Source organism: Euleptes europaea, chromosome 18 (assembly GCF_029931775.1).
Source record: "Euleptes europaea isolate rEulEur1 chromosome 18, rEulEur1.hap1, whole genome shotgun sequence".
NCBI lineage: Eukaryota > Metazoa > Chordata > Lepidosauria > Squamata > Sphaerodactylidae > Euleptes > Euleptes europaea.
The window spans coordinates 26,310,142-26,322,554 of NC_079329.1; the positions used below are offsets into that span (position 1 = coordinate 26,310,142).

Consider the following 12,413-nt stretch of genomic DNA (forward strand, 5'->3'; position numbering starts at 1 on the left):
TTGGGGGGGGGGGGGCGGGCTACAGAATTTGTGTTCTCTTGGGACAGAACACAAAACAGCCTGATCTTGACTACCTGACTTACTGAGTTGAAGGAGCCCCAAACTGAAACCTACCCACTATGTCCCAAAGCAGAGCCACCTGGAATAGTGATCCCCAACGCGGTGCCAATCCCCAACAAGGCAGAGTGTCAAGACGGGCTCTTCCTCCATCTCACTGGTCCCGTAGGCGCTTTAGAAGTGCTCGGGGGCATGGCCCTTGGGCCTCCAGGGAAATAGCTGCTGCTATTGTAGGAAGACGCTTCCAACATTTTGTGATTGGCCCCACCGCTCCATAGCAACCATTTTGTGACGGCACCCACTACTTTTCTCAAACTTTCAAAAGTGCCTACAGGCTCCACAAGTTCGGAGACCCTTGATGTAGAAGACTACATCCAAACTATAAAATTAAGCCAAATTGAAACAGTCACAGCTTCCCAACCTCCACAACCTTGGAAAGTATAATCTGAGTGTTTTAAGAATGCAAATTCCCTTAATAGAATTGTATTTCCCAGGGTTCCTTGGGGCTGGGATACATGACAGATTTGGGAGAGGTTTAAAATACACAATCAACCCGTGCGCTGAAGTAGCTTATTTCCATTGTTAATTTGCCTTGCGTCCCACCTGGAGCTCAGAGCGGTGTAGATGGCCATTAGCCCGATTTCATCCTCACAACTCCGAGATAGGTTAGGCTGAAAGTTAGGCCCAGGAGCCCAACGCTCTGCCCACTATCTCTTTACCCATCTGTTCCATCTCAGGGTGTGGAGGGGGGCGGGGAGAAAAGCCTTTGGCACAATGATTCCAAGAAAAGCATAAACGGGGCAATACCCCTCCCCACCCCCGGCCCCAAGTTTTCAAGGCGAAAGTCTCTCGTACACCCAGTTGCCAGCCCCTTTGTGGGTCATGGGCCCCAAGGGTGCGCTGCTGCTCTGGAGGTATCTGAAGACGATGCGGTCATGCAGACGGCTGGTTTGGCCCTGCCAGAACTCTATGACGTCTGGCTTCAGGATGTAGCCTCCCCTGGGAGAGAGAAGAACACTGTTCAAAGGGAATAATGGAACTGGTTTTGGAAAACACTCCAGCCGCCCCCCTCACCCTGTAACCAACATGTGAGTTCTAACACCAGGCCAGTTAGGAAAGCAAACAAACTGCTCAGTCGACACCTAACACAAGAAATAAGTCTGAGTAGCCCTCTCCACAGTTCTTCAGGCCCAACAACTGTATTTATTTCAAAACTGAAAACCCTGCTTTTCTCCAGCGTGAGCAGTGGCTTGGAGCAGGGGACTCTGATCTGGAGAACCGGGCTTGATTCCCCACACCTCCACACGAGCGGCAGAGGCTAATCTGGTTAACCGTCTTGGTTTCCCCACTCCTCCACATGAAGCCAGCTGGGTGACTTTGGGCTAGTCACACTCTCTCAGCCCCACCTACCTCACAGGGTGCCTGTTGTGGGGAGGGGAAGATTGTAAGCCGGTTTGATTCTTTCTTAAGTGGTAGATAAAAACCAACTCTTCTTCCTCGATGGCCTTACAACACCATTCGCCCCTCCTCCATGCTCTATTACCCTTGCTTTTATCGTGTCCCCCTGATGCTGAAATCTATGCTGTCAACTCTGGGATGGGAGCCTGCCTTAAAAATCTGATATAGGTCACTGCAGGCATTGATGGCGCTACGAAACAAACCGACTGCAAGAAGAGAGAGAACCGCTCTGAAAGCATGCATGCCTTTGCAGAGGTCATGTGAAAGTGAGAGGCAGCCGTTCCAGAGTATAAACCGACAGCACTAGAAGCGGAATCCGAGAAGAGGAGGAAGGCAATGCCTGTTTGGCTAGGCGGGCTTGGCAGAGAAGGGATTCTCCCCCAAGTTGGGCAAAGGGCAGGTACATGGGCGTCTGGGAGTATGAAAGAATGGTCGTGATAGGAAATCATTATTACAAGGGGCGGGCGGGGAGGGGAATGATTTTAGCACCATCATCAGCATATTTTTATTCCAGTATCAACTGGCACGGACCAAAGGTCACTTTGTCTAGTCCATAAAAGTTTATGCTAGGGAATAAAAATCTGTTGGCCTTCAAGAGACTTAGGGAGTTGGGTTTGTTTAGTTTGGAGAAGAGAAGGTTGAGGGGAGACATGATAGCCATGTTTAAATATTTGAAGGGATGTCAGGTTGATGAGGGAACTAGCTTGTTCTCTGTTGCTCCAGAGACTAGGGCATGGAGTAATGGATTTAAACTAATAGAAAAGCGATTCCACCTAAACATTAGGAAGAACTTTCTGATGGTGAGGGCTGTTTGACGGTGGAATGTGCTGCCTCAGAGGGTGGTGGAGTCCCCGTCTTTGGAGGTCTTTAAGCAGAGGCTAGATGGCCATCTGTCGGGAGTGCTTTGATTGTGGGATCCTGCATGGCAGGGGGAGGGTTGGGGTTACTGGGGATGTGGGGGGAGGTAGTTGTTAATTTCCTGTATTGTGCAGGGGGTTGAACTAGATGACCCTGGTGGTTCCTTCCAACTCTATGATTCTATGAAGGTGCCACAAATATTGTGTTTGTTCTTTTTGCAGCAGGTTACCTCTTCGTGGAAACTCTTCTGAGAGTTATTATGAATCCTGTAAAGAGCACAATGTATATGTCCATTCAAGATTTTTTTTTGGGGGGGGGGTTGCCCGACAATGCATGCTTCCATCTCCCCAATGCAGTCAGGAGCAAGAAACTCCCCTGAATTCCCCACGTCATGAGGCTCCTAGTGCATGTGTACCAGACAGACTTAGACGGAGTTTGCAGCCAAGCAGTTCAAAAAGCTCTTAGTTTAACCTTTTACTGGAATCTCAATAACAATTTAACAAGAGTAAAGGCAAGTTTCCAGCACTACGTTGCGGGAGGTGGGGAGAGATGCTGTGATTTTGCATGCGTGTGTGTACCACAGCTCAGAATGTGGTACAGGATCCGTCTTCCTAAGAAACTCAGACTTGCTTGAAAAATAGAACAAGTTTCTGGGTTAGGATTTACAAAGAGTATTTGACAGCCGCTGCGAGAGCAAGGGATGAAGGACAGCATGCAGGACCGAGCTCCGAAACGCCAGAATTTCAACTCACCAGTAAGCCGGCTTAGGCACTGTGGCCTCACGGTACACCTCTTCCAATTCTGCATTTCTCTTCCGCAAATACTAGCAAAGGGAGAAGAGCTGTGAAGGCCTCAGGTAGGCAGGTGTAAACTGACAAAGTCGTAAAGAAACGTGGCACCACAATGCAGTGAGCTGCAGGCCAACGTGCGGGATTGAAATCAAGCTTACAGCTGCTAAATCAATGGACGTGCGAGAGTGACATACATCCGGATACACACACAAACAGCCATTATCAGCCCAGACATTTTTTGTCTGTCTTTCCAAGGAGGAGGTTTAAAATTGTTGTATCTACCAAACGGACCTGACCTGGATGGGCCAGGCTAGCCTGCCTTCGTCAGATCTCAGAAGCTAAGCAGGGTCAGCCCTGGTTAGTATTTGGATGAGAGACCACCAAGGAATACCAGGGTTGCTGTGCAGAGGAAGGCACTGACAAACCACCTCTTGCCATGAAAACCCCAAAAGGGGTCGCCATAAGTCGGCTGCAACTTGATGGCACTTTACACACACACATCTACCAAAGAATGTTCCTCCTTGGGAAACGCTGAGACATGCAGCCTTGCATTAAAAGAAAGGATACCTGCCCGGGGCATGATACACACGTACCCCTTTTGACTCATCACGCAGAGTATAAGAAAACATAAAGAATGCTGGGAGACATCATTAACGTCACATAATGTGACCAAGCATGCAGCTGAAAAGAAAACGAGGAAAATGTTCTCGCATTCGTTCAGCTGACAAAAGGGAATTCTGAAAGGAACCGCTGCTCCTCACCTCTCTGCCTGCAATCACTGTACTTTGATTGCTCACAACAGCCGCAATTTGGCTGCTCTTCGGTCGCAAGTAGAAGTATTTCTCAGACTCCTGATCGGGCAGCCTCTCCACGGAGCCCTCAATCCGCACCTGCAAAAAATAAAATAAATCAGTTCTAAAGTGAGGTGTCCTGGTGAGAGATGGAGCTTCTATTAACAGGTTTTATTTTTATTATTTAACTGAAATGTATCCTGCTCTGTTCACTGAACTCATGGTTGATTGGCTAGCCTGGATGGGCCAGGCTACCCTGATCTCATCAGATCTCAGAAGCTAAGCAGGGTCGGCCCTGGTTAGTACTTGGATGGAGACCACCAAGGAATACCAGGGTTGTTGTGGAGAGGAAGGCAATAGCAAACCACCTCTGTGCCTTGAAAACCCCACTGGGTCACCATGAATCGGCTGCAATTTGACAGCACTTTACATACACAAACACATCTCATCCCAATGGAATTCTGCATTGTTGAAACTTCACTGTAGTGCAGAGAACCATTTTGGTTGACTTGCTTTGAGTCACTGCCCCCCAAAAAAGTCCTTACTCTTTTCCAGGCAGGCACCGGTCCCTTGTCTAAGGAGACCTTCCCATCTCTACTCATCCCCAGTTAAGCTGGGTGGATCCAGTCATCTGCTCATACAAGGACCACAGATCTTCCTCCGACCCCAGAAAAGTTTATTCTTGGGGGGGGGGGGGGGGCTGGAGCAAAAAAGGGGCAATTTTTTCCTCCTTAATGCACTATGTGGCTTTTACTCCACATGGGCCCCATGACCTGGAGAACCAACTTTCCTGATATCAGTTCTGCTGAGGGAGGAGAATATGGGGAAGATCCGTGACCCATCACACCTTCCACTAACAGATTGCTGGTTCCAACCCAAGATCTTTATGCAGAATCCTCTCAACCTCTGCCCACCTGATAAGCCCACTTACCATCAAGGGAAAGTTAAATAAAAGTAGTGTTATCCAACGGTTAAGTGTTGCACTAGGTCCAGAGTTTAAATCTCCACTATGCCACGGAAGCTCACTGGGTGAACTTGGGCCAGTCACTCTCGGCCTCACCTACCCCACAGGGCTGTTGCAAGGATAAAATGAAGGAGAGGAGAAAACATGCATATGGTCCCGAGCTCTTTGCAAAAAGGACACGATTAAAAGGTTATGGCTAAGTAACTTGGTCTTTGCACTAAAAGCCTTCCCTGGAAATCTGGCGCCAAATAGTTAAACAGGGCAACCCATAAATGTGTTCATTTACTTGGAAGATTTCTCTCCAGGGAACCTGCCACCACCTACGTTCGGGTTCTACAATATGGAATTGCTATGGAATTTAAGAATCTGTTAAATCTGAGGCAGCAGCTCCTGCATCCACACTTTTCCCAGGGGACATTTCAGTTTGAACCAAACTCAAGGACCAAGAGGCTGTTTGAACCAAACTCAAGGACTCCTCAAGGGGAAGGGATGTGGCTCAGTGGTAGAGCATCTGCTTGGCATGCAGAAGGTCCCATGTTCAATCCCCAGGACCTCCAGTTAAAGGGACTAGGCAAGTAGGTGATGTGAAAGTCCTCTGCCTGAGACCCTAGAGAGCTGCTGCCAGTGTGAGTAGTCAATACTGACTGATTCAGGGTCTGATTCAGTATAAGGCAGCTCCATGTGTTTGTGTGTTCAACACCTCCCCCAAAATCACACCCATGTCCCAAATGCCTCTGATCTAAGAGACGATAAATGTAGGGGTGCAGGATAGGATCAGAGTTTGACTCTCTCCATCACCAAGGACAGGTTAAGTGAAACAGGCTGGCCCTCTGGCTCCCAGCAGGTTTTTGCTCGTTTGCCACCTCAAGCCTTGTCTAGAAATGGCCAAGGCTTAGAACATAGAAATGACAACTGGAAGAGGAGAACTCATGATAAAAATTCCCTGAAATCTCTCATTTCATATCTTATTTTCTACTATAGGTGCTTCTTTAGCAGTCTTTTTATTAGAAGCAAAGAAAAAGGCTTACCTGGCGATTGAGGGGCTCCCAGTAGAAGACAAGTGAAGCAAATGGATTGGAGTCCTGCAAGCGGCAAAACAACATGAATAAGCAAACAAAAAATCCTCTTCAAATATTTAAACCATCAAGCTGTGAGAAAAGAAACAAAGAATACAAAAAAATGTTCACTTGTTTGCCCCGGAAGCTTTAGAACAGAGAGGGCCCTTCTTCTCAAAGCAACTGCAACAGAATGATAGTTCCATCTTCTGAAAAAGCAGCCTGTATGACCCCAATGATTGTGTTACTAGATGGGGGGGGGCTGGTTCACTCATGGTCTCAGCAGATTGGCTCCCACGCCCTTCCCCAGCAAGTATGCAACTTCCCAAAAGAACCAGTGCCCACACAAGCTGGCCCTGCTGTCGCCAGACATACACTTTTCTTTAGGCTGCCTAGGCAGGTCAACACGGTTACTAAGCAGATATTAAATGGGGATAGCGTGCACACGTGTGACCCCCATTTCTGCAGAGCTGGGACTTTAGACGATGGTGCAATGTGAAAAGAAAGCAATCGGCTGCTGTTTGAACAAAAGCATTCACAAAACACTTGACGGCATCTCCCTGCAACAAAATCAGGGCATCTCCTTGCAACCAAATCATGGCTTAAAAACAAACAAACAAGCACACAAGATTTTAGAAAATACGGCTATGGAAACTAGTTTGGTTGAGAAATAGTTTCTCCGGTGTACCATTTTCTAAGGAAAGGAAGGCCTGGAACCCCCAACCCACCCCTGCTCACAGCAGCTTACTGGGAAGCTCACCTTCATTGTTCGCCCATCTTCTGTGCTCATTGCCTTCACCACCACCCCCAGCTTTTCCTTCTCTCAATGGTTTCCATCTTTCTGCTTGAAGCATTTTAACTATAAGAAGGACAGTTTTTTGGCTCAGGGCCCACCAGCTGCTGATCTGGTGAGATCTCAGAAGCCACAGAGGACCTCTACGGGTCATCCATTGAGGCACAGAGCTTCAGTGTGTGTGTGTGTGTGTTAAGTGCTGTCAAGTCGCTACCGACTCATGGCAACCCTATGAATGAAAGTCCTCCAAAATGTCCTATCTTTGACAGCCTTGCTCAGATCTTGCAAAACAGAGCTTCAGTACATTCCAACTAGTCTTTGTCGCTTCCCATAGGTAACGATAGCGGAATGAAGCAAAACAAAACAGATCTCTCAGAGTGCCCTATGTTTGTGCAACAGGCCTAGACTCAAGGTCATAACATGCACATCAGAGTGCTGATCTATGAACTACAGGAATGCCCCACCGGCCTTCTTTCGCACAGATGCACTCACCAGTTCCCTTCCTTTACGGCTCTCTTGGTTGGTGAAGAAGCAAAAGCCTTCCTGGCTAAACCCCTTCAAAAGGAGCATTCGCGCAGAGGGCCTTCCATCCCTGGGAAAGCAAGTAAGAACAGCAAGACAAACATAGAAATTTAGTTGCAAGAACAAATCGGTATGGAATTCATAAAGCAAAAGGAACCTAAGCCATTGGGTGGCAATTCAATTCCTACCTTGTACAGGTGGCCAAACACATTGCATTGACTTCCCCAATGGAGGGACACTTCAAAGCCTCTTCGAACCATACAGAGAACTGCTTAATGGGGTCAAGGGAGGAAAGGTCTTTCTCCTCAAAAGCCTGAGGAAAGGAGTAAGAAGCACCATCACAGAAGGCCCAGTTACACAGGGCACACCCACCATTTCAGGAAGCGGCAACAGGAACAGAGCTGGCATAAGCTTTCTCTTCTCCCAAAATGGCCTAACACTATTGTTTCTTTCTCCTCCACATTTCCCTGCATGGTCTTGCCCTCTCTATCCTTTCCTACCCTTCTCTACCACCCCACAGCTCCCCAGGAGAGCTACTGCTCCAAGCAAAGCTACATTCCTTTAAATCCATTTAAGTCAGCAGGCTTATAAAATAGGGTTGCCATTTTGGGGTTGGGAAATACCTGGATATTTTGGGGGTGGAGCCTGAGGAAGGGTGGTATTTGGGGAAGGGAGGGACTCCAATGCCATAGAGTTCACCTTCTAAAGCAGCCATTTTCTCCAGGTGAACAAATCTCTGTTGCCTGGTTGTAATAGCGGGAGATCTCCAACGACCCCCGGAGGTTGGCAACCCCATTATAAGGACAAATCTGCATACAATTGCACCGCAAGCCTCCCGCGTCATCCAATTTAATAATTTCTTGAGATCTTCCCTCCTCATCAGCTACCATCATCCACATTACAAGTGACAGCCCAACCATTTAACTAACAGGGAAAGTTCCAAGGGGCCAACCTGAAAGGCTACTGGCAGCCAGGGGCAAGTAGAGCCAAGCTCCAGCAGCTCATTGTGAGTGAGGCTTACATTGTCTCCTCCTACACTGCCACCTTGCCCATGACGGGAATCACTGCCACAGATGCCCCAGCAGAGCAACGTTTGCTTCCCTAGCATGTGAAAACACAGGGGGTCGCCCACCCCACCTTCCTAGTCCATTTGTGGTGCACACGAGCCAGCGCGGTGCAGTGGTTCAGAGCGGTGGTTTGGAGCGGTGCACTCTAATCTGGAGAACCAGGTTTGATTCCCCACTCCTCCACATAAGCGGCGTAGGCTAATCTGGTGAACTGGGTTGGTTTTCCCCGCTCCTACACACAAAGCCAGCTGGGTGACCTTTGGCAAGTCACACTCTCTCAGCCCCACCTACCTCACAGGGTGTCTGTTGTGGGGAAGGGAAGGTGATTGTAAGCCAGTTTGATTCTCAAGTGGTAGAGAAAGTCGGCATATAAAAACCAACTCTCCTTCATTCCTGCCATTACCAGCAGGTTCACCCAATAGCCATTTCAGCCCCCCCCCTATCACACCTGCAGGATCCAACTTTGCAACAGCCATCCCAAAGGTTGACAGGTGCATTTCACGGCTGGCTCCCGGTGAAGCCAGCAGGTTCACCCAATAGCCATTTCAGCCCCCCCATATCACACCTGCAGGATCTAACTTTGCATCAGCCATCCCAAAGGTTGACAGGTGCATTTCATGGCTGGCTCCCGGTGAAGCCAGCAGGTTCACCCAAAAGCCATTTCAGCCCCCCCCCCCACATCACACCTGCAGGATCTAACTTTGCAAAAGCCATCCCAAAGGTTGACAGGTGCATTTCACGGCTGGCTCCCTGTGAAGCCAGCAGGTTCACCCAATAGCCATTTCAGCCCCCCCCCCATATCACACCTGCAGGATCTACCTTTGCAACAGCCATCCCAAAGGTTGACAGGTGCATTTCACGGCTGGCTCCCTGTGAAGCCACGCACTCCCATGACCTTGCAGCATCTTCCCCCCCCCCCCGCAAAACAAAGCAGTGGAAAACAGGCTCCAGGTCTCAGCCTTGCATGCTCACCTCCTCATCTCCCCGGTAGCTTTTCCGAAGGGACCCCAGGTCCATCGGACAAGACGAGCTTCGCGCTTGACCTGAGCTACGGAACGCGAGGGGGACCAACCCGCGCCACCCCAGACCCACGAGGCAACTAAACATAAGCGCACCTTCGCCTACGATGAGCGCATGCGCGGAAGCGGCCGGGAGGCGGGCCCGAAAAGACACTCTCCTCAAACGACCTCCTCTCTTTCCAGTCCTCCTCAGAAGCTGTGGGGGTGGGGAGTCCAAAAGCCAAAGCGCCCAATCAGGACAGCGGCAACAAGGTTCGTGTCGGTCTTGCTCGCGTTCCTCCTCCTCCGTCAGCCAATAGAGAGAGCGAAGCGAAGGGGGAGGGGTTCTGTCACAAAACCAACGGAATGTGACCCCCCCTTCGACCGTTGCTACGCGACTGTTAGGTCACTCGCAAAAGGCGGTTATCGACTAATCAGGAAACGACCGTTGGCTTCTAAGCGTAGAGAATGACAAGGGCCGCAGCCTATGGGAGGGCGGCAATGGAGCCTTCCAATTGGGAAGGAAGAGGTCAGAAACGCGCAGCCAGTAGAAAGATGGCAAAAGAGGGCGGGGAGGAAGACCAGGAAGTGATGCGTAAGGTTGTAAGCAAGCGCATGGAGATTTTAAGGTAGAGGATCTTGTTCCTCTTTGTGAAGGGAGAGGCTCAGGTGGCTGAAATGGGAAGGGGTTGTTTAGCGGGGCTTTAACGCAGTGCTTCATTTCCAGAAGTAAGAAATGCTTTTTGCACATGCTCAGTAGTCTTTTTTACCCATGTATACTACTTAACATGTTCCTGGGACCAGTGCGGTGATTAAGGACAAGTTCCTTCCAGGGCAGCGCTCAAATGCAGCTTTTTTCCTCCGAGAAATTATGATTCAAATCCAATCTATTGGTTTATTTCCCAGTTTGCGAATCTAGAGTATTTTGTCTCTTGCTTTTCTAGTTATATCCAATGTGGATAGCCGTTCAAAACGATATTTGATAACAAGTAGTAAAGTGTACTGCAAGTGAGGCTGAAGCCAAGTGTGTGCTTACCTGGGAGTAAATGGTATTGAACAAATTGAGGCTTCTGAGTAAACAAGGATAGGATTGCACAGTACAGAGGCTGGTGCTTGTGTGGTAAGGGAAAGGAATCCACAGGATCACTGGCATTGGTGGTTTTGAGGGCTTAGGGAACAGATCGCCATGATACTGGTCCAGTTGGAGTTCTGCTGAAAGAGCGGCTGCGCTTAAGGCTTTTCAAACAGGCAGGTCCTGGAGTTCTAGTCTACTTGTAAGGCATGCCGTCTCGATTAGAAAAAAATCTTCCCCCCTAGTCCCAGTTGTGTAGGATTGTTTCGGTTACCCAGTTGTAAAGGCTGTGTTTTGTACACCCTTAAAGACAGACTTGTTGGATAATGCTGTGGTGGTTCAGTGGCAAGGACACTCTGCACAAGCTCAGAAACACTTCTTACTTTACGTGTTCCATGCTTGAGCTTTGGTAAACAAAGTAGTTCTGGTGCCATGGGGTGAAAAACCGCTGGCTTAAAGTAAGAGCTGAACAGAGTTTGTTACAGAGAAGAAAACAAGGGTATCCTTGGTGAAAGTGTACTGATAATGTCATTGCAATATTATTATTTTTAGCCTGGTACGACCAGTAGCGTATCTTGCAGAAAAAAGACTTTGGATCCCATTTACTGACAAGCCAACACTGACGTCCAAAGTACAGTTTTATGACACCCAGTATGCAGTATTTCAGCTTGAAGTCATGGATGCCTTTTTTTAAAAGCCTATGTAATTATTTTAGGGGGGCATTAAGTTTCTCCCAATCCTCAGGAGTAGAGATTCTGGGGAGGATAAAAGCCACATAAAGAGCCATTCTGGGTCGCTGTTCCCAAGAATACCTTTCCTCTTTAGCTTTACCAAAGAACGTATGAAGCTTTTGCAAATACCGTAGTACAAAACTGCCTTTGAGTTGTGGTCAATAGTTTATTAGCCAAGGAAATGGCAGGGGAGTTATTGTTACTATTTTTAATCTAGATATTGAGTTAAGAAAAGTTGAATTTTGAGATAGAAATTTCAAGCAAAGTTCAAAGTGAAGTTCAACCAAATCTGCATGCATATTTTACTTTCCTTGATCATCATGGGGAAAGGGACAAAGAAGGTTGAAATGGCAGTGGAGTTCTGCCTTTCTGACAACAAAATATCCTGCTTAGTTTTACCTTCAGCTTTTGTGATTTCCACTTCCTAGTCCGGTGTTTAACCTTATAGCTGTAGTGGTGAGAGCTAGATGAAAAGCCGTGATCCCCAATGTCCCACCCCTGCCACAGCGGGGACTCCTGCTGTTTCCTGGCACCTTCATCCTACTTGCACCAAGTATTTTGTCCACAAAGTAAAGAGCTGCCTTCAATGAGCCTGTGCTTCCCATCTCCCCACTTAACAAAATAAAAGGATCCTTTTATTCCCAAACTAGTTGGGTTTGCTTTTGACAACTAAATTTATTTAATCAAGATATGTGATTGTTTCTCCCCTAGGCTAGCCTCACATTGGCTGGCCAAGTTACATCGTTAATAAAAAAATAACAAAGATTTGACACTTAATTAAAGAAAAAAACATACTTCAAGCAGTTACAACTAAAAATAAAGTGGATTTTTTTTAATTTAAAAGCTCAAAAATAACAAGCCGTATGTTTTTGAAACATGTAGGAAACACAATGCAATATATAGTCTATGATACAATGTACACTATAATACATAGAAAGGGCTGTTATCAGGCGACTTTTAAAAAAAAAAGAAAAAGAAAGGAGGGGTGACGAAGAAATTTAATAAAGAGATCTGGAAAGAGAATGCATGCGTTTCAGTACACAAATAAAAAAATAAGTCGGCGCTGGACTGCAGCATTCTGTCTCCACATGCGGGTCCGCAGAACCAGGTGTGCACAACCAAACCCAGCAGTGCAGACACATATGCTACCATGCCCCACAGATTCCCCCTCCCCTCCATGGGCCTCAGATGTGCCTTCCACAGCAGCTAGGAGTCTTTCACCAAGCCACAGAGCTGTCATACCACTGAGGGGGGGG

General features: G+C 47.8%; 1 protein-coding gene across 1 annotated transcript; it reads right to left on the reverse strand.

Moving 5' to 3' along the window:
• Positions 1 to 879: 879 nt before the first annotated feature.
• PNPO (pyridoxamine 5'-phosphate oxidase) lies at positions 880 to 9,463 on the reverse strand. The gene is made up of 7 exons (XM_056863556.1): positions 9,329 to 9,463; positions 7,478 to 7,602; positions 7,260 to 7,359; positions 5,948 to 6,001; positions 3,926 to 4,054; positions 3,126 to 3,196; positions 880 to 1,056 (listed from the first exon to the last, which is right to left on the reverse strand). The coding sequence occupies exons 1-7, from the start codon at positions 9,461 to 9,463 to the stop codon at positions 891 to 893; spliced, it is 780 nt and encodes a 259-aa protein (XP_056719534.1). The 3' UTR covers positions 880 to 890.
• Between the last annotated feature and the right edge of the window lie 2,950 nt (positions 9,464 to 12,413).

Excerpts from the sequence above, each read along its gene's own strand:
- PNPO (XM_056863556.1), bottom strand. The coding sequence starts at position 9,463 with ATGTTTAGTTGCCTCGTGGGTCTGGGGTGGCGCGGGTTGGTCCCCCTC. Across the intron at positions 4,055-5,947 it reads GGGAGCCCCTCAATCGCCAG|GTGCGGATTGAGGGCTCCGT; the intron begins GTAAGCCTTTTT and ends TATTTTTTGCAG. Across the intron at positions 1,057-3,125 it reads GTGCCTAAGCCGGCTTACTG|GGGAGGCTACATCCTGAAGC; the intron begins GTGAGTTGAAAT and ends TCTCTCTCCCAG.